This window comes from Leopardus geoffroyi, chromosome A3, assembly GCF_018350155.1.
Source record: "Leopardus geoffroyi isolate Oge1 chromosome A3, O.geoffroyi_Oge1_pat1.0, whole genome shotgun sequence".
Taxonomy (NCBI): Eukaryota; Metazoa; Chordata; class Mammalia; order Carnivora; family Felidae; genus Leopardus; species Leopardus geoffroyi.
Window position 1 is genome coordinate 63390567 of NC_059336.1, and position 22645 is coordinate 63413211.

Genomic DNA, 22645 nt, shown 5'->3' on the forward strand with positions numbered 1-22645 from the left:
CTCTCTCAAAAATAAATATTTTTTATAAGTAAATAAATAAAATTTAAATGGCCGGGATGCAAACTCTACACTTTTCACTTTCAATTTACCCTCCCTATGGACCCCTTAAAATAGTTCTGGGCTCAACAGAGGGGCCTCTATAGTGGACTGCTAACTGAATAAATGACTCAGGGATCTACTACATGTATGAAATTCTCAGACATTTTGTTTGCTTACTTGGCAGTGCTGATGAATTAAGCCTTGTTTTATTCTTGCGCTGGACACAAGGTTCCTCCAGATATCAGTTGCAGACCGAAGATGTCCATGAGCTCTAGCTGCTCGCAGACATGCCATCAAAGCCCCCAGAGCCCCTGTACTATTATAAGATCCTAAGGATGGAAAAGATTTTTGCCTCAAAAGCACAATAACACAGACCACTACTGTGCTATATAACATAACAACTACCACAATTTTCATTTGCAATTAACATTATATTTCCAGAAAAAAATTGTATTTTAAATTCTAACGTGAATTAAAGTTCCTATTCTAAGGGCACCTGGGTGGCTTAGTCGGTTAAGCAGCCAACTTCAGCTCAGGTCATGATCTCACGGTTTGTGAGTTCAAGCCCCACATCATCAGGTTCTGTGCAGATAGCTCAGAGCCTGGAGCCTGCTTCAGATCCTGTGTCTCCCTCTCTCTCTCTGCCCCTCCCTTACTCATGCTCTGTCTCTGTCTCTCTCTCTCTCAAAAATAAACATTAAAAAAAATTTTAATAAATAAATAAAGTTCCTATTATAAAATAAACATTATTGAAAGAGATTTAATAGTTCTTGTGTCAATAATTTTCAGTAAGCATAATCCCCTTATGTTAACTTAAAGAAATCATTCTTGGGGCGACTTTCAGACAAAATCAGGAAAAACACTTCAGTGGCCAAATATCATTTCTCTAAAAATAAACACTAACCCTCTGCATATTTTGGAGGTATTCTTCCTCCCTCATAAAAAAGACAAAAGGAGGATTATAAAGAACCTGATGCTTGGGGTGTCTGGGTGGCTCAGGCAGATAAGCATCCAACTCTTGATTTCGACTCAGGTCATGATCTCACGGTTCATGAGATCAAGCTCTGTGTGGGGTTCTATGCTGACAGCACAGACCCTGTTTGGGATCCTCTCTCTCCCTCTCTCTGCCCCTCCCCCACTCACATTGGCTCACGCTGTCTCTTAAAATAAATAAATGAACTAAAAAAAAAACAAACCAAAAAAACCTAATGCGTTTGGAGGTTAGGACATCAGCCATTACTAACAGGACAGGGGGCTCAACCTCACAAGGTGCAATGATATAAAAATAGAGACTGCCTTATTTCAGAACAGATTCATGAATCTTGAACTTTAGATGGCTTCTCAGAAAGGCGGGAACAATTGTTGTTAAAAACTACAAATAATGAGAAAAAAAACCCAACTACAAATAATGGCTTATTTTTGGGTATAGGAATCAGATTTTTCTAGCTACCTTGTGGTTACTGTTTGAAGTATTGAAAGTTTTCAACTATTTTTAGTTGTAAGTATTCTTAAACTGTGATGCAGGATACCATATTCCTGCTTCGTTAAACAGAAAATAATAATTATAAGATTTACATGATAGGGGCTCCTGGACGGCTCAGTCGGTTAAGCATCCGACTTCAGCTCAGGTCATGATCTCACATGATTCACCACCCATGAATTCAAGCCCCACATCGGGCTCTGTGCTGGCAGCTCAGAGCCTGGAGCCTACTTCGGATTCTATGTCTCCCTCTCTCTGTCCCTCCCCAGCTCAATTATCTCTCTCTCTCAAAAATAAATAAACATTAAAAAAAAAAATTTTTTAAGATTTACATGATAAGTCAAGATCCATCATTTATATATTAATTACTGATTTATGCTTTAATGTAGTACTTCCTTCCAGGTTACTGAGTTTCAACGGAATGTTTACCCCTATTCTAACTGACTATGGATGGCTGTTTCTTGAGGTCACACATGTTCTACATATTTTTTTCTCTTTCCCAGAGACAAAAACTTGCTACTGTCAACTTAACCTGTCTTTATCCTTGCCTAAAACAATACTTAATTACTGTTTCAATCACTAGAATAAGGAACTTATATAAAACACTCACTTTTATTCCAGTCTGACAACCTAACAAATAACAACTCAGTAAAATGAGATAAAACTAGTAATAAGGGGGGAGGATGGGGGGCGGGCACCGTGGATGGTTCAGTCAGTTAAACATCTGACTCTTGATTTTGGCCCAGATCAGGATCTCACAATTCCTGAGATCGAACCCCGTGTCCGGCTCTGAGTTGACAGTGCAGAGCCTGCTTGGGATCCTCTCTCTCCCTCTCGCTCTGCCCCACTCCACTCTCAAAATAAATAAATAAACTAAAAAAAAAAAAAACTTAAAAAAAAAAACTAGTAATAAAGGGAACCTTATACTCATAACTGAAATCAATCTTTAGCTTATAGAAATGACTTAAGCCAAAAAAACTCTATTCCACTCAGGACAGGAACATTCATTTCAATCTGAAATCTCTATCATTGATGTCCTCTTTTGAAATTTACGGAAGTGGTAATATTGAAATGTGAATATCGTCCACATCTACTGAGGTACCTACCCTTTCTTAACTAGAAATTACTAAAAGAATGGTTCATCTTACCACTTTTAGCATCAGCAGAAGACTGAAGAATCTTTACCATGTAGCTTAAGCTTTCGGGGCTGCAATTCAACAATTTTGGCAAGTAATAATCGATCACGTAAGATTTCTGGTCCAGATTTCCTTCACACAGTATAAAAAGGAGAGGAGAAACCCAAGTCTCATGCCACTCATCAATCCACGTACTGTCAACAGCCTGGGACTTCAAATGACTCTTGTGACTTCTGAACATGGTCTCCAAGAGGTCACTTGCATAAGGTACCAATGACTGGTCTCCCATCACCTCTAAGATTTGTGATGGAATAGTTTTGGCTAGTGCCAAAATATGTCCAATTCCTGTATAATCTACTAAACAACCAAGACACATGTATTTCCCTTTAACATGCCATTCCAGTCGCAAAAGACTCTCTGTCAATTCACAAATGAAACGATCGGCAGCCAAACCTGACGCTTCTGAGTCTGATTTTTCTTTAGTGAGCTGGTGTATTTGGAGAACATTTCTGAATATAATTTTGGTTTGGTGTCTCAAAGCATCCAATGGATGTTCCCAGTGGGTATAGACATATTCCAAAAGTTTCCCAACTATGCTTGAATTCCCATTCAGACTGTCCTTTAGGCTTGGGGAACTTGATTCAAGGACATGTATGGCTGAATTAGTCCAAGATGCCAAAATTCTAAAGAAAAACAATTCCAGAGTTGATTCCTTGATCCTGAAGAAAAATGAGCCATGTTATTATAAACTGACTAGTAAAAGAAATTTCATTTTATAACCATTTAAATTTTAAAAATATAAAAGACAAAGAATGACCAGAAAATTCAATCATTATTAAATTTACAACAAAAATTAAAAACAAGGCCAAAATAGACTCAAATTTATAAATTAGTCTTTCCACCTTATAGTAATAATCCAGGGGCACCTGGATGGCTCAGTCAGTTGAGCATCCATCTCTTGATTTCAATTCAGGTCATGATCCCAGGGTCGTGGGATCAAGTCCCACGTCGGGCTCCATGCTGAGCATGGAGCCTGCTTAAGATTCTCTCTCTCCCTCTGCCCCTCTCCTCCGCTCACACTCTCTCTCTTTCTCTCTCCCTAAAATACTACTACTACTACTACTAATAATAATAATAATAATGAAAAGAAATAATCCAAAAAAGGACTAAGGAAACTTTTGGGAATGATAGAAATGTTCATTACTTTATTCTGATGATGGTTTCACAAGTGTTTTAAAACATAGTGAGGGGTTAGGGCTGGAGAAAGTTAGGGGGAATGGGGTTTCTTTTGAGAGTAATAAAAATATTCCAGAATTGATTGCAGTGATAGTTGTACAACCCTGTGAATCTACTGAAACAAAACTGAATTACACACTTTAAATAAGTGACTTTTACGGTATATAAATTATATCTCAATAGAGCTGTTATACAACACCACAATAAAAAATATTTTTTATAATTTAAATAATTTTTTATATTATTATATTTATATTATTATTTTAAAAAATTATTTTAGAACATTGTGCTTTTTTTCCTTTACCTACATGTTCACTACTATCAAGCTGTATCTATGGTTTGATATTTTAAGCACACGATCACTTTCAGGCATTATGAAAAAAACACCCAAAAAACCCACAAAACACAATCCAGTGAAGTCAAAAGAACTGGTTACAATTCTGGCTCAGGTGCTTATTAGCAATACACTCTTAGGTTTTAGCATTTACTTTTCTGACTTCACTTTTTCCACACAACACATCTGATTTCCTATCCTATCTATCAAGACATGTGAAGCTCATACTGAATTACCTATGTTGATGTTGTTCATAAACTCCAAAGCACTATCCATATAAAAATTTTCATAGTTTTTTAAAAATGCTAGCCTTAGGGGCGCCTGGGTGGCTCAGTCGGTTGAGCGTCCAACTTCGGCTCAGGTCATGATCTCACAGTTTGTGGGTTCAAGCCCCATGTCGGGCTCTGTGCTGACTGCTTGCTCAGAGCCTGGAGCCTGCTTCAGATTCTGTGTCTCCTTCTCTCTCCGCCCCTCCCCCGCTCACGCTTTGTCTCACTCTGTTTCTCAAAAATAAATAAAATGTAAAAAAAAAAAATTTTTTTAATGCTACCATTAGAGACTAAACATTAACATTAGTATTAGAAATGTTCAATACAGGGGCGGCTGGGTAAGCCTCTGACTTTGGCTCAGGTCACGATCTCACAGTTGATGAGTTAAAGCCCCACATCAGGCTTTCTGCTGTCAGCACAGAACCCGCTTCAGATCCTGTCCCCTTCTCTCTTTCTGCTCCTCCCCGTTTCGTGTTCTTTCTCTCAAAAATAAATAAACATTAAAAAAAAAAAAAAAAATGTTCAGTACAGGTTCACCTGCCCTAGTAATTTCTGTAACTCTCTCTCATCTCATCTTCTTTCACACTTGCTTCATTGCCTACATATATCACCCTTTCAATTCAGGATTATCCTGAGCACTTTGCATTGAACTACTAAGTATGCAGGTTCAGTCGCCATCTTTTAAATGTCTGGCAAGCAAAAGAAAATATGAGACAACAGCATGAAAACTCACTGTGAACTCAAGGTGAACAATACATGGACGATATTCAAGAGCAGGGCCTCCCCGCTTGGGCCCATCCTTCCATTCTGCCAGTCCAACATGGTGAGTGTCCCTTGACACAGGAATAAGAGAGTTGACTGCGAGACATCAGCACAACAAAGGCTCCTGCAGCAGTTCAAAAACCAGTCAGGGATGCTGGTACAGTCCACTGAACGGAGAAGCAAACTACTAATCTGGAAAAACATAACAGAGCTAACATGTTACAAAGCCTCTAAAAGTGTACAGATATTTCAAGATGTACATCCAAAATTCCCTTTCCCCTGAAACATCCTAGGAAAAATAACTGAACCTAAAGATGAGAAGCCACAAGTGTTAAAGTTATTATTACCAAAAGGGAAAAAATTAAGTTTTAGGATTAAGAATTCTAAGTACGTGAACCATTTTGCTGGTTTGAATGTACTAGTGGAGCAAAACTTATCATCCCCTGCAGGTGAATGACCTTCACACTTTTTAGAGGTGATTTGAGAAATCAAATTATTAAATTTTATCCAATGGTAAATACTTTGTGTGATCTCATAGAAGAGTACACATCTATTTTGTATAACATCAGGTAAACAGCTGCTTTGCATAAAGTCAGGTAAACAACTAAAATAAGTTTCTAGATAACAGAGTAAGGGAAGAAAACCCTGCTAGTACTAAATATAAGGATTAGCGTGCAAACTATCAAATTATATTTTCCATGTAATCAAATTCACCGAAAAATTGATTCTCACATGCTTCCAGTCTAAATTTCAATATTTGGGTTATTCTTAATAAAAAGGACATACTTATCAAAAAGTTAGGACTTCATGTATGTATATATTAATCTCTGCATAATTTTAATATTATAAATATCTTTTATAACACTGAGAGATGAAACTGAACAAACAGCACTAGAAACATATGAAGAGGCACCCCTAAAAATGTTGACAGTGATTATCTTTAGGAGATGGATTTACAGGTGACTACTCTGGTCTTCTTTCTGCTTTTTCTGCATTTTTGGACTGTCTCTTACTATAAGAGAAAAAGATCATCAGAAAGATTCTACTATGCAGAAAGAAATTTTTAATTCATGTCTTTAAAAATATTTTTAAAACATGTGTCTAATTATCAATGAAGTATACAATTCTACAAAGGAGATGCACTCACCAAATCAGGAATCTCTTCAGGCGGGTGAAACATAGCCTTAATAAAAAGAATAACAGCTAATCCAGATGTACTCTGAATTGTCTGTAAGAGGTGATCTATTTGGTAAAAAAGTAGAGAGTGTGGATTAAATGACAATGGATATTCTGGTACAGTGGAAAAAGCACACGCTGCAGGGACAGAGAGTCCTGGGTGCAATTTCTAGCATGACCACATCTTAGGTGAATAGGACTTGGGCAAGTTATTTCACCTCCCAGGGACACAGCTTTCTCTTCTGTAATATGGGAAAATATAACTCCTATCTGACAATTATTTTAAGCTTTAAATGCATAACGAACATAAGACTTTTATGCCCAGCAAATAAACACTTAATAAATGTGATTCCTTCCCCTCTCCACTAACACCCACTCTCCCTTCCTCTCCCCACAGCACATCTAGCAGCAATACCGCTCACTCTCTTCCCTGCACTGAGGCCTCTCCAGCCCAACCCCCACATGCATTACTCTTTCTTAAAGTGATTTCGGGGCTTGTGTAAAGAGCCTGCATCAGTGCTAACTGAAAGCTCTGCTATCATTGGCATGTACCCAATGCAACCAATCTTGACTTGCTATTTTCTCTTTGTTTTCTATTAGCCTCTGGTTTGTAATAAAGTTTACCAAATATGGTAAATTATTCAACCGGGGCTAAGACTCAAAAATGCCTACCATAAACTACCTACTAAATATCCACTGTGCCCTTTATCCCTGCTAACAGAACTGTGACTTTGATTGGGGCATCCATGTACTCAGCCAAAGGCGGGACACTTGCTTCCTCAATCTTGCCTGCAAGTAAAGGTAGCCACGTGAGGGTTCAGGCCAATGGGATAGAAGCAGGTACTTGGGAACTTTTGTTTTTCCTGATTAAAGGTAAGGATGCAACTGGCCCTCCTTCCGGCCGTGAACATAGACATAACGTCTGGAGCTACAGCAGTCAAATGGCAACCAAGAGGCAAAAAACATGAGTAAAAGCCAACATGCTGAAGATGGCAGAGCAGAAAGGCAGAATGTTTGGGTCCTAGACTGCATACAGTTCGGGATCACCCGCCTCAGAACTTGAAGTTATGTGGGAACGAGGGGAGGCATATTTGCTTAAGTGCCTGAAGTGCCTGAAGTTTGGTTTTCTGTTACTTGCAGCTGAACACTTTACTAATACATGAAATTTTAAAATCCTGGGGAAGAACAGCAATGAAGAGGTCCCATCGACAGTTCAGAAAAGGGGCTACCTCTTATTAAAATCAGGCCTTCTCTGTGTTTTACCCATCCTATAACAAATTCCTCTTTTAAAAAGCGCCTGGGTGGCTCTGTCAGAAAAGGGGTTACCTCTTATTAAAATCAGGCCTTCTCTGTGTTTTACCTATCCTATAACAAATTCCTCTTTTAAAAAGCAAATATCCGGGGCGCGTGGGTGGCTCTGTCAGTTAAGCGCAGGACTCCGGCTCAGGTCATGATCTCGCAGTTTGTGAGTTCGAGCCCCGCATCGAGCTCTGTGCTTACAGCTCAGAGCCTGGAGCTTGCTTTGGATTCTGTGTCTCCCTCTCTCTCTGACCCTCCCCTATTCACACTCTGTCTCTCTCTCTTTCTCTGTCTCTCTCCCACAATAAATAAACATGAAAAAAAATTTTAAAAAACAAATGAAACATCTGAACCAATTCATTAATTTTTTCATTAATATTCATGCATACATGATCATATAGAATGAGAGATAAAGGTGAAAAAGTAATTTAACTTTTTGTGAACACGATAAGTATCATTTTTTTTTGTTAATCTTATTGTAATATAAAACACTGATATAGGAAAACACCCAAAACAAGGGCACAGCTTAATGAATTAACTGAAATGAACACCCTTGTACCTACTGCCCAAAGCAAGAAGCAGGACTCAGACACCCTGCCCGGAAGGCTCATCCACGTGCCTCATCTCAACCACAATTCCCTTCTCTCACCCTGAGTAAGCATTATTGTGACTTTCACAGTAATGGCTTTCTTCTTTTCAAATGGTTTTATTAATCAAATGTGCATCCCGTCCTTTTTTTTAAAAATGTGATGTATTTTTTAAATCCGTTTTAATCTACAGGTGCCCTCTCTACCCCTTTCATTGCATAACAATTTCTCTATTCAAGAACTCTGGCCTTTGACCTGCAGCATTTCCCACAATCTAGATGTGGGTTTGATTAGTCCTGATGCAATTCCACACGTTCTTCTCTCTTCTACAATTGCTGTAAACTGGCAGGTGACCTAGAGATTGGTCTCAAGTTCAGTCACTTTGGGAAAAGTACAGGTGGTGAAACCAAGACTAGATCTAAGGGGCATATATTGTCTGCTTGTCTGTTCTGTAAAGTTAGCAGTTGATGATGCTTAATGCCTACGTCAATTCATTGGGGGTTACAAAATGGTGATATTCTACCATTTCAACTTAATTTATTATTTGAAATACTTTTATAAAGACAGACTTTCTCTCATTAACTATTTGGTTTCCAGTGGCACAGTTCATATAAAGAAAAGCAACATATAAGAGATACAAAGGGGAAAGATGAATGGCCCCACAAGGATTACTATCATTACTTGAGGATAATACCTACTGCTGAGGAGAAATGTACAGATTATATTTACCTTTCCAGATTTTCCTTCCAAATTTGGAAATCTATTCTTCTCAAGAATTTTCTTTTGCCACTTAAAGTCTCTGGCTTTTCAACACTAAGACTGTCAGATTTCCTTCTTTACAGTACACATACACACATTTAGAAAAGTCCTTCAACATTACCCCTTGGAGAACTGGTACATTTGAAAGAAAAAGCATTAAAACCTCATAATCCAGGGCCTCCCCACATTAAGGGGCTAGGGGAGAAGTAGTTCCACGTGTCAGTTAAGTATCAAACATTTCATACCATTATTAGCATAAGCTGAACGACACTCAATTATAATTGATGGTTTTACACTTACCATCAATTAAAAACTTGGTGAAAATACTCAGCAATCCACACATACTTTGCCATGTGGGGGAACTGGAAATCCTCACATGAAGTGTCTGAAAGTCTTGTATTTTCTGTACCAACATCACAGAAACTCTAGTGCCTACCGACAAGTCATTCATCAACTGCGTCTGAACAATATGATTTCCGGCAAATTTTCTATAACGAAGAAGAGACGTTATTACAAAAGAAAAGTCACACGAAAATGTCACCATTTCCATCCCTCGATAAAAAACATTCCTCAATCAAAGGGCCAAAATTCACTTTAGGTTATAATAGACATTCATACCTCTCTGTTCCACTCCCATAAACATTCCAATTCTATGGACATTTACTACAAACTTTCAACACTCTTACCTCAACATTTCCCTCCTTCTCAGCCAATGACAAACCTCACTTCTCTCCTTTTAGAGTAAAAGTAGCAGATCCAGAATGAATGCCACAATTTCATAACTTGAACACTCCCTCAACCTTGGTACGCTCTCTTCACCTGGCTTCCAAGACACCAGGCTCTCCTCCACTTTCTCCTACTTCACCATCGCTCCTTCCTAGACACCTTGGCTAGTTCATCATCTTCTCTCCAAGCTCTTTATGTTATAGCTCTCCACAACTCAGTCTTTAGTCCCCATCTCCAGCTACTTTGTTCCCTTGATGCTGATCTCATCCAGCTCATAAACTTTAAATTATAATCTATATGCTGACAATTCCCCAATTTTTATCTCCAGGTTAGACCTCTCTTTCTAATTCCAGACTTGTATATGCAACTTTCTATTCAATATCTTTCCTTGGATGTCTAACAGACATCTCCAACTACATGAACTCATCTTCAACTCCAAACCTGCTACACCTGCTAGGATCTCTATCCTACAAAAACCCTGTGACCATCCTTGACTTCCTCCTCCCCATCCCATCTGTAAGAAAATCTTGTTCGTCCTACCTTCAAAATACAGAATCAGACCACCTCCACTGCTACTCCTGGCCTGAGTCACTCTTGTCCCTCCCTTGGATTACTGCAGTGGCCTCCTAACTGGTCCCCCAGCTTCTATCCTTGGCCCACCTTCAGTCTATTCTCAACACAGCAGAACACAGAGTGATGATATTAAAACACAAGTCAGGGAAAACAGTCTAGGCTCCCCCAGAAAGTTAAACACTAGATTACCATATAATCCACTAATTCTGAAAGTAGAGACTCAAACAGATATTTGCATAACAATGTTTATAGCAGCATTATTTACATTAGCCAAAAGGTAGAAGAAACAACCCAGCTGTCGATCAACAGATGAATGGATAAACAAAATGTGGTATATATATATATATATATATATATATATATATATATATATATACACAATGGAATGCTGTATTCAGTCAAAAAGAAATAAAACTCTAATACATGGCACAATATGGATTAACCCTGAAAACACACAAAAAAATAAAAATCGTATTCTATTTGCGTGACGTATCCAGGATAGGCAAATTCAAAGATACAGAAAGAAGAATAGAAGTTATTAGTGGGTGGGGGTAAAAAGGCAGTGAATTTTCTTTTGGACACACTGAATGTGAGACACCTATAAAACATCCCAGTTGAGATGTCCAGGAGGCAAGTGACTATATGAAGCCACCACTTCAGGGAAGAGATCTAACTTGGAGTGAGAAATGTGGGAATCTTGAATATTAGCAGGTGCCTAACACCAAGGAGGTAGATGGTATTAAGCAGTAAGAACAAATAGAATAACAAGGAAAGAACCCACATTCAAGAGATGAGCAGAGGAAGAACCTAAAAGGAGACAGAGAAGGCACTCCTGGCAAGGCAAAAGGAGACCTTGGGTGAAAGATGGCACACAGAGGCTAAAATCAAAAACACCGGAAACAGCAAGTGCTGGTGAAGGTGTGGAGAAAAAGGAACCCTCATGCACTGTTGGTGGGAATACAAACTGGTGCAGCCACTGCAGAAAACAGTGTGGAGTTTCCTCAAAAAATTAAAAATAGAATTACCATATGATCCAGTAATTCCACTACTGGGTATTTACCCAAAGAATATGAAAACACTAATTTGAAAAGACATATGCATCCCTATGTTTACTGCAGCATGATTTATGATAGCCAAGATACAGAAACAACCCAAGTGTCCACTGATAGATGAATGGATAAAGAAGATGCGATATATACACATATATACATACACACACACATGCATACAATGGAAAATTATTCAGCCATAAAAAAGAACAAAATGTTGCCATTTGCAACATGGATAGATCTAGAAGGTATAATGCTAAATAAGGCAGTCAGAGAAAGGCAAATACCATAGCATTTTACTCACATATGGAATTTAAGAAACAAAACAAATGAACAAAGGAAAAAGAGACAAATTAAAAAAGACTATTAACTATAGAGAACAAACAGATGGTTACGGGGGGGAGGTTGGTGAGGGGAGGGGTGAAATAGGTGAAGGGGATTAAAGACTACACTTATGGTGAGAAGAACTGGGTAATGTATAGAATTGTTTAATCACTCTAATAGCCTGAAACTAATATAACACTGTATGTTAAGTATACTGGAATTAAAATAAAAATTAATTAAAAAAAAAAAAAGAATAGCACACATTTATTACCTCTATTCCCTTCCAGAACCTCAGTAAACCAACCACATAAAAAGACATAAATACACAAGGGCAACAAATGGACAACAAGACAATAACAATAAGCCTTTGGAAGCCACAAAGCAGATAGATAATAAATAACTTTTTAGCAGAATCAACAAAAGTAAATACTAGGCCAGAGAATAATCCCCAAAACGACCTGATTTGCAGCCTCAAAAGGCTAAGAAACTTGGCACCAGGACTCCTTGATGCGGAAATAAATGTAGGGCTGAAAATAAGAAGACGGGCTACAAGTCTGTTGAAGAAGAGTAAGAACCAGCAAACAAATGGCTTACCTCTAGGGAAGGTAAAGCAACACCAGATTGCAAACAAGCGAATTAGGCAAATATATGAACAATGAATGCCAAACGCCATGACCTCAGCTTTTTTCACTCCCTCAGCAACCAGAAGATTAAGCCAACGGTTTGGTTCCATGGTGAATCCACTACCCATGCAAAAAGACCTAAAGATATTGACATTGGAGGTTTTCCAAAGAAATAGCCTAGCTAAACTAGCCTACAATAAAACCTGCCATCAACCCCACCCATATACACAGTTTCAAATCAACTCTCAGTGCCCCATCCTTAAATATGAGCGCTAGGCTAAAAATCACCAGACTTCTAAAGAAAGCTTCCAGTTTCATATAGTGAAGTGACCGAAAGCATCAAACAGAAAAAAAACAGCAGCATAAAAGAACTAGGACTATGCAAAGGTAAGAAAACTATATTTAAAAACAAAACAAGGGGCGCCTGGGTGGCGCAGTCGGTTAAGCGTCCGACTTCAGCCAGGTCACGATCTGGCGGTCTGTGAGTTCGAGCCCCACGTCAGGCTCTGGGCTGATGGCTCAGAACCTGGAGCCTGTTTCCGATTCTGTGTCTCCCTCTCTCTCTGCCCCTCCCCCGTTCATGCTCTGTCTCTCTCTGTCCCAAAAATAAAATAAAAACGTTGAAAAAAAAAAAATTTAAAAACAAAACAAAACAAAACCCTATCATTAATATCCCCAGAAAAATAACAGGATGTTTCATTTATAAAAGAACAGACACTATGAGTAAGGAACACTCAGGGAGGAAGGAACTCTTGCTCATATTCTCCTAAAAATTTATTTGATTTTTTTAAGTTGATTTATTTATTTTGAGGGTAGGGGGAAAGAGAGAAAGAGGGAGAGAGAGAATCCCAAGCAGGCTCCACACTGTCAGCACAGAACCCGACGCGGGGCTCAATCTCACAAACTGTGAGATCACGACCTAAGTCGAAATCAAGAGTTGGACGTTTAGCTGACTGAGCCACCCAGGTGCCCCTTTCTGATTTTTTAAATCAAATATCAAACCTCTAAAAAATACATTTAAATAATCAGGTCTAATATTAACAGAAAGGAATGTAATGAAGCATGTTCTGGAAACTTTTTTAAAATTTCCTGTGTACAAAGACAATGTACAACCACAACTGTTCATGCATACATGCACAAGCATACAGATACTACTTGCCTATTTTCTTCAGAGATTTCAGTTAAACTCTTCTGCATAAAATGAAGCACTGAAACAAAAAGAGTATATAATGACAAAGCAGAACCTAAAGCTGTGAATTTTAATGTCAATATAAGAAAACATTTTAAGTCACTATTACCTACAGTGATATCATGGTATAGAAGTAGAAATTTAAAAGGAATATTTAAAAGGAAGGGACGTGATGTACGTTGGTAATCTGCAAAACTCTACCCATTGCCAAGAAACCGAAAACAACCAGTTCCAAAATGACTCACACAAGCAGTCACACCCTCAGAATAAAATAAAAGAATGGGACTTACCATTTTTAAGAAGATTACTAACACCTGCTCTACCTGTGGGGATAAAAAAATTAACACTGGTAGGGAGCCTCAGGACCAAAACTAACATTAACAAAATTGTTTAAAAACAATAATGTAATGATAGAAAAAATACTACAAAAGAGCTGGCTTACCTACGTCAAAGTTCTCCATACAGGAAGATATATTGTCAATTACTTTCCTATAAGAGTACACATCAGTAGTACTCAATTCTTCCTGAAGACGAGAAGTAAAACTTTGTACAGCCTCAGTTAGAAAAAATTCAGGTAGGCCATTTAGTGAGCTAGAAAAAGAACCAAGCATTAGAAAGCTGGCAACCATGTAGTATGTAGAAGGGAATCATACAGATGAAGTAATACTGGACTACATCTTCAAAATACAGCCAGAAAATTTTAACTTCATGCCACAATTGTTGAACTTGCTTCCATCTTGCTTCCCTCCTCAATAGAGAAGCCAGAGTGATATTATAAAAACACTATGTTAATCTTCTGCTTAAAATTGTCCCACATGTCCATCTCAGTCCAGTTGGTTGCCATAGCGCTGACAATGACTTACAAGACTCCACAAACTCTAGCCCCACCACTATCTCTCCAGCCTCATCTTGATCCTTGTTGACTTAGCTTTAGCTGTATGGCCTTCCTTGTGGCAACAATATAACAAAGTCTTTGTTCTTGCTATTTCCTCCAACTGACACTCCTCCCTCAAATAGACCCAATAATAATCATTCCCTTGTCCCTTTCAGGTCAATCTCAAATATCACCTTATCAATGTCATTTTAGCAAAGATATCTGAAGTGACCACCATATTTTAAATTGCAACCTTCACCCCATCCTTGATGCTCCCATCTCCCATCACTGCTTTATTTTTCCCAATCACATTCATTTCATCTAATCCTATATATTTTGACTATTTAACTATTTTCAATCTTCCTCTTAGAATGTAACCCCCATTCTATACTGCCTTATTCACTGTATCCCCAATGCCTAGAATATTTATTTGACATACAGTAGATAGTCAATAAAAATTCACTGAATAGGGGCACCTGGATGGCTCAGCTGGTTAAGTGTTGGATTCTTGCTCTGGGCTCAGGCCATGAGCCCACGGTTGTGAGACTGAGCCCCATGTTGGGCTCAGCAAGGAGTGCAGAGCCTGCTTGGGATTCTCTCTCTCTGTCCCTCCCCTGCTCGTACACATGCTCTCTCTCAAAATAAACAAATTTTTAAAAAAATTTTTGAGGAGATAAATTTAATTGTGTCAATTTTACCTCAATTAATCTAAATCAAAACCACTAGGGGGAGCCTGCGTGGCTCCGTCGGTTAAGCTTCTGACTTCAGCTCAAGTCATGATCTTGACATTCATGGGTTTGAGTCCTGCATCAGGCTCTGTGCTGACAGCTCAGAGCCTGGAACCGGCATCAGATTCTGTGTCTCCCTCTCTCTCTGCCCTCCCCTGTTCACACTGTCTCTGTCTCTCTCTCTCTCTGTCTCAAAAATAAATAAACATTAAAAATTTAGAAAAAAAAAGTAGGAATTTTTTTTAATTGCCTAAAGAGTTCTAAAGCTCTTCTAGAAGAAAAAGAATTTAGAAATAGGAATAGTCTGAAAAAGAAAGGTCACCAAAGGGGTGACGTGCTTCAGTATATAATTAAACTACATTATCACACTATAGGAAATGAAAGTGTGGTATGGGTGAGTAAACAAATAGACACAAATCTAAAATTGATGGGGCGCCTGGGTGGCGCAGTCGGTTAAGCGTCCGACTTCAGCTCAGGTCACGATCTCGCGGTCCGTGAGTTCGAGCCCCGCGTCGGGCTCTGGGCTGATGGCTCAGAGCCTGGAGCCTGTTTCCGATTCTGTGTCTCCCTCTCTCTCTGCCCCTCCCCCGTTCATGCTCTGTCTCTCTCTGTCCCAAAATAAATAAATGTTGAAAAAAAAAAAAAAAATTAAAAAAAAAAAAAATAAAATTGAATCTATGTTTATACAGGAACACAGAACATAATAAAATGGCATTCCAAATAAATGGGAAAGATGGACTATTCAAAAGTTTGGGGATAAGTGGCTCCCCATTACAAAAAAGAAAACTAAATTGGATCTCTAACGTATGGTCCACTCAAAGCTTAACTCCAGATGAATTTAAAAATTAAACAAAAAAAATAAATTTTAAAAGACAAGCATGTAATTTTATATGATCTTATCCTAGAAAAAGTATACATAAGCAAGGCATGAAACTCAGAAATCTATACAAAGAAAAATTTAGATTTGATTACCAAAAAAATAATTTGTAATTTTTAAAAAGCAAACACACTATAAACAAAGGAATACATTTGCCACATAATCTATATAAAGCTGTTATAAATCAAGAAGACATTCTGTGGTTGCTGACTTCCTGCAGGCATTCCCCATGCCCTTTTTTTTTTTTTTTTTAATTTTAACGTTTATTTATTATTGAGAGACAGAGAGACAGAGCACGAGCATGGGAGGGGGAAGAAAGAGGGGCAGACACAGAATCTGAAGCAGGCTCCAGGCTCTGAACTGTCAGCACAGAGCCTGGTGCAGGGCCTGAACACACAAACCGTGAGATCATGACCTGAGCTGAAGTCGGATGCTTAACCGACTGAGCCACCCAGAGGCCCCCCCACATGCCCTTTTTTATTGGCAAAACCCACCTCCCACTACAGAGGTGTGAGAATCTTGCTTCCCAGCCATTCTTAAAACCAGAAGGAGGGTATATGACCCAATCTTGACAACAGAAAGTGATAGGAACTCTACTGAGACCTTCTGCAAAATGTTTTCTCTCCAATAAAAAGAGTTGGAAAAGACTTTTTTTCTGGATGCAGTCATGTCTGCCTAAGGTGCTTGTAACTGCTACAGTCCCTTGTAATTCTGAGGGAAGATATGGCCAACACATGGGAGAAAAATGGAAAACATCAAGATTTTTGATGACATGGTTGACTGCTTCACCAAAACCCTAGAACTGGCCACTATCTGATCATTTGCTTTTTGACACATTAAATAAATTTACTTAAGTAAGAAAAAAAGTCATTCTAACAAGAAGACACACAAAAGATATGTAATCACAAACAGTCAAACTGTGCACATTAAAAAATATTCCATCTCAGCAATCTGGGAAATGAAAAGTAAAACATAATACTATTTTTTACCCAATAGATTTTTAAAGATATAAAGATTGATATTATCCAGCATTATAAAGGTATGAAGACACTGGCACTCTGGTTCACTGTTAGGGGGAGTACAGATTAGCAATGTTTTTGGTGAAGAAATTCCACTTCTAGGAATTTATCTCAGAAAATACACAGAACAACTGTATACGTGATTAAGAATATCACTGCATCATGGAATAATGAAATTGGAATAATGAAAACAAAACACTAAATATCAGTGAGAAAGTGATTAAATTTTGTATACCCATATTATGGAATACATATAGCTGTAAGAAAAGATAAGGACTTTGGGTGGGAACATAAAATAGTAAAGACATTATGGAAAACAATATGGAGGCTCCTCAGAAAATTAAAAATAGAACTACCATATGATCCAGTAGTCCTATTTCTGGGTGTATATATCCAAAAGAACTGAAAGCAGGATCTCAAAGAGATATTTACACACCCAGCATGTTCACAGCAGCATTCTCCACAACAGCCAAGAGGAGGAAGCAACCCAGATGTCTATCAACAGATGAATGGATGAATACAATGTGGTACATATGGACAATGAAATATAATTTAACCTTAAAAAGGAAGAAAATCCTGCCACATGCTACAACATGGATGAACCTTGAGAATATTATGCTAAGTAAAATAAGCCAATCAAAAAGGGACAGATACAAATATTCCACTTATTTGAGGTAACTAAAGCAATCAAATCATAGAAAGAACTGTGGTAGCTAGAGGGTAGGGAGAAGGAAAATGGGGATTTGCTGTTTAACGGGTATAGATTTTCAGTTTTGCAAGATGAAAAAGCTCCAGAGATCCACTGCACAACAATGTAAATATACTTAATACTCAAAAATGGTTAAGATGGCAAATTTTATGTTATGTGTTTTCTAACACAATTTTTAAAAAAGAATAAGGACTACACTGACACGAAAATATCTCTAAGACATTCCTTTTTTTTTAAGTTTATTTATTTATTTTTGAGAGAGAGACAGAGCAAGCAGGGGAGGGGCAGAGAGACAGAGAGAGAGAGAGAGAGAGAGAGAGAGAGAACCCCAAGCAGGCCCTGCATTGTCAGCACAGAGCCCAATGTGTGGCTCGAACTCACAAACTGTGAGATCATGACCTGAGCTGAAACCAAGAGTTGGGCGCTTAACCGACTGAGCCACCCAGGCACCCCTCTAAGACATTCTTTAGTGAAAAAACAAGCTACAGAGCAGTAAGTAGAGTATAATCACATTTATGTAAAAAAAAAAAAAAAAAATCAAAATTAAAATAAAGTACAATACACCTATTAAACCCAAAGGAAAGGTCTAAAGAGATAGATACCAAAATGTGAAGCGATGACCTTTACTAAAGAAAGTAAGATGGGGTGGCTGGATGGCTCAGTCAGTTAAGTACCAGACTCTCAGTTTCAGCTCAGGTCATGATCTCCCGGTTCATGGGATGGAGCCCCACATCAGGCTCTGTGCTGACAGTGTGGAGCCTGCTTGGGATTCTCTCTCCCCTACTCTCTGCTCCTCCCCAGCTTGGCTTGCACACGCACACGCCCCTCTCTCACTCAAAAATAAATAAACTTTAAAAAAAAAAAAAAAAAGTAAAGTAAGATAGGCCAGAAAGAGGGAAATAGAAGGCTCATTTTTCATTTTGTTCACTTCTGTATTGCTTAAAGTCTTTACATTAAGCATATATTTCTATATTACCTGTGTAATTAAAAATATGCTTAAACCAACAACAAATGGGAAAAATAAAGGAAAAAGAAATAGCAGGATGACAGTTTAAACTTAACCAAGAATTGCATTAATATAAATGGACTAAACCAAGCGTCTGTAAACTCGAGCCCAGAGCCTGTTTTATTAAGGTCTTTGACTTAAAAAGCCTTTTTACATTTTATAAAAGTTGTAATACATACACAAAACAGATACCATACAAATGAAATTGCTAGTAACATATTTCAGTTCAGTTTTACCAAACCAGGAGAACTTTAAATACTGGTTACTTTTGCTCAGATTGAACATTTATGATGGTTAACTTCCTTTCCTTTTTGTCCTTACCTTGCCAAGACTTTCTTCAAGGGATTCTTTAGACTCAAAGAAAGATAAATTCCTGCTAAAATATCCAAACAACTTCGAATACTGGGATCACATGTGCCATTTTTATCTGCCTTCTCCAGTAAAGGCACAATCTACAATCCAAAAAATTCAAAGTCATGGTACTTTTGTCTAATATCAAGTATATATAGCAAAGTAACAGTTTCAAACACTCTTTTAAGTCTCAATTGTAACGTGAAATATTTCCTACACTATATTGTTAAGGATACTGATTTAAACACTGATTTTAGTATTTTTTAACTTTTTAACCCATACCCCCAGCTCCCATTTTACTCTCCAGACCCAGCTCTATTAAGAATTAGACTTGTTAATGGTTCAAGTTATAGGAATTCTGTGGCACTATTGAAAAACCAAAAATATATAATTGCTTTCCAAAAAAATTATGCAAGTTCAAATGGTAAATCCTAATACTGAAACACTTACTGGTAAGGACAGTCTTTATATTTTAAATTAACTTTTTAATGTGTCTGCTAAAAAGTTTTAAAGATTCAGATCAATATTCAGAATAATTTTTTTTAATTTATCTCCACAAAAGAGGTATGCACAATTGTCTCAATGTCCAGTGAGACAATTTACAGCTCCAATGGCAGTGGAAGCCTGAATATGGCTTCTATTGATACCCTGAGTAAAACGAGATTATACGATGAACAGAAAAGGAAAAAAAAAAATCTATTTTTTAATGATACATTGATATTAAAAATTGAGAGCCAAAAATTTTCAGTTAATTTTAAAAGTTCATAATAGCATGATATGATACTCTTCAAGATGCAACAATGAATATCAATTCAGTCTTACCTGTTTAACACAATGGATTTGTGACACTCCATCTGTGAGTTGTACACAATGTAACAGCAAAGAAGCTAGATTCTTTCCTTCCACATCAGCCAAAGCTAGATAACACACATACAAAAACATTTCAAGGATTTAACAATATATGCAAATAAGCTTACCTTTGCTATGCATTATGCAAAATCTAAGTTTTTTTTTTATTATTTTTTTTAACGTTTATTTATTTTTTTGAGACAGAGAGAGACAGAGCATGAACAGGGGAGGGTCAGAGAGAGGGAGACACAGAATCCGAAACAGGCTCCAGGCTCTGAGCTGTCAGCACAGAGCCTGACGCGGGGCTCGAACTCACGGACCGCGAGATTATGACCTGAGCCGAAGTCGGCCGCCCAACCGACTGAGCCACCCAGGCGCCCCAAAATCTAAGTATTTATAAACCAAACCAAAACAAAAGCAGGTCTAACTTCATCTGAAGACAAAATTTTTAGGAAATCATTTTACATGCAAAACTGAATATAAGGAACATGGAAAAATTGAACAGAAAGAGTCTGAACATTATGTGATATTGAGTCTTGACATAAAAATACTCTGCAACCCAGAAAAGAAATAAACAAATGAGGTCAGAAATCACTTACAACGCAAAGTTTCAAGGTCTTGATGGCAAATGGTCAATGCAGTCACTTGCATTTCTTTCTTCTTCTTTACGCCCATTTTAAATAGAATAGTAGACACTGTAAAAAAGAAGAATTTAAAGCATTGTCTAATTCAGGATTTCTGAACTCAGCACTATCGGCATTTTGGACCAGAAACTTTTTGGCTACTTTTTGGGTGTCTATGTATTGTAGGATGTTTAACACGTTCCTCGCCTCTACCCATTAGATGCCAGCAGCATCCCCTCCCCCCAAGTTATTACAATCAAAAAATATCTCCAGGCATTGCCAAATGTCACCTGGAGAGCAGAGTGGCCCCAGGTTGAGAACCACTGATCTAAGGATTTCTGCTTCAAAAAAGAAAAACATTTTTAAGCTCAACAACAGCTTATTATTTTCCAAAGTTACTCCTATTATGACCCAGTCTTTGTATTTTAAAAATACAGAAAACCTTCATTTTAGTAATGACAGCAACAACAACAACAGCATGGTTTTTCCAAAAGTAAACTGGGCTCAACTAACTTCTGTGCCTTCGTGGACATATCAGGAGATGTCATAACACACTGTATCTTGACTTTTGCAGAGTATTTGTTAAAGGAAACTTGCATACTATCCTTGTGAGTTTGCTTTTAGTTAACAGAAGTTGCTTTTAGTTAAAAAGGTTTTAGTTAACAAGGTCCGTAATGGGTTTGAATAAATGTTCCTAAAGAATACACACATATAGTACCATGACATCTGGGCATCTCTAGGGAAATGCAACACAGGGCTCTTAGCACAGTTAGCATGTTTAGCAATGTTTGTGATTCAGACATTGGAGGACATAACATAGAGAATGTGTAAAGGCTACAAAGCTGGAAGGTCATGTTAAATGCTGAAATCAGGATTAAAGTACAGTCCAATAAACTGGAATGAACTTAGCAAGATGAAACAGAAATAAATGTAAAATGCTGCATTTTTTATTAGAAAAAAACATAAAACATTAATACAAGACAGGGAGACAGCAGCCAAATGTGATTTGAAACAAATCAGTATGTGAGCCAACAGAACAACATGTCTGCTAAAAACCACATTATAAGTCAGCCTGATCAAGGGAGTGCATGATCCCTTGCTCATCCCCACAGTTCAGGTGACATGTGGAGCATCAAGTAAAGTGCCAGTGGCTATCCCTTAAGGAGCCATAACAAATGATAAAACTTTCAAGGAACTAACAGATTTCTGAAGGGCCTAGAGAGCACCTCCTTCAGAGAACAGCTCAGTTAACCAAAGGTGTTTGGTCTGGAGAAAAGAGGACAGGACAAGTGCCATAAGGCAGCTGCTGTTGCTGGAGGACTGTCAGAAAAAGAGATGTCTTTTGTCTTGCTATAGAATTAGGAAAAGTCAGTGCAAGCTTCAGGGAGGCTGAATCCAGCTCCCTGGATTCAGGGAGAACTCTCCCTGAACTCTCTGGTCTAACTATGGAATGGACTGCCTTTTTAACAGAGAATCGCCCAGCTCTGAAAATATCCAAACAGAAGCAGAATGAACCCTTTGCACCTGAACTCCTGCAATGGCCTCACAACTGGTCTCCTCTCTTCTCCCTTGTTTCTGAAGAGTCCCCTCTTTTTACAGTCTTTTTAAAACTCTCATCAAATCTAATTATTCTCTTGCTTAAAACTTCCCAAGGGCTTCCAATTACACTTAGAATAAAATCTAGCTTCAGACCTTGGCCCTCAAGGCCCTAAGTAATCTGGTACTACCTTCCTCTGCATTTCATCTCAAATCAATCTTCTCTTAACCATCTAAGGGACCTTGCCCTTCCTAAGACCTCTGCCTGTTAATGTCTGTTCCACCTGATCTTTGCAAGATCTTAGCACCTCATCTTTCAGGTCTCTTCTCAAATACCACCTCCTGTGAGAAGCCTTCCATGACCACTGTCCCTAAAATGCCACCACTCCTATTCACAGATCATTTCCATTAACTTATTTTCTTCATAGTACTTACTACTACCTGAAATTGCAGTAACTTGGTTATTTGTATATTGTCTGTCTCCCCTAGTAATAAACACTATGAAGGCAGCA

At 38.0% G+C, this 22645-nt stretch overlaps 1 protein-coding gene across 7 annotated transcripts in view; it reads right to left on the bottom strand.

Annotated features, from left to right (window-relative positions):
- The window catches only part of THADA (THADA armadillo repeat containing), a 330511-nt gene that overhangs the window by 306763 nt on the left and 1103 nt on the right, over positions 1-22645 (bottom strand). For 5 of the 7 annotated variants that reach the window (XM_045445868.1, XM_045445865.1, XM_045445866.1 and 2 more), the window contains exons 2-12: positions 20574-20669; positions 19948-20042; positions 19096-19226; positions 14004-14152; positions 13852-13884; positions 13532-13580; positions 9378-9565; positions 6404-6498; positions 5228-5448; positions 2668-3374; positions 217-368 (exon numbers count right to left, since the gene is read on the bottom strand). In XM_045445868.1, coding sequence (XP_045301824.1) covers positions 217-368; positions 2668-3374; positions 5228-5448; positions 6404-6498; positions 9378-9565; positions 13532-13580; positions 13852-13884; positions 14004-14152; positions 19096-19226; positions 19948-20042; positions 20574-20649 — 1896 coding nt within the window. In that variant the 5' untranslated portion in view covers positions 20650-20669. Of the gene's footprint in view, positions 1-216; positions 369-2667; positions 3375-5227; positions 5449-6403; positions 6499-9377; positions 9566-13531; positions 13581-13851; positions 13885-14003; positions 14153-19095; positions 19227-19947; positions 20043-20573; positions 20670-22645 lie in introns of those variants that run through there. The other 2 variants (XM_045445870.1, XM_045445872.1) reach the window with 2 other exon arrangements.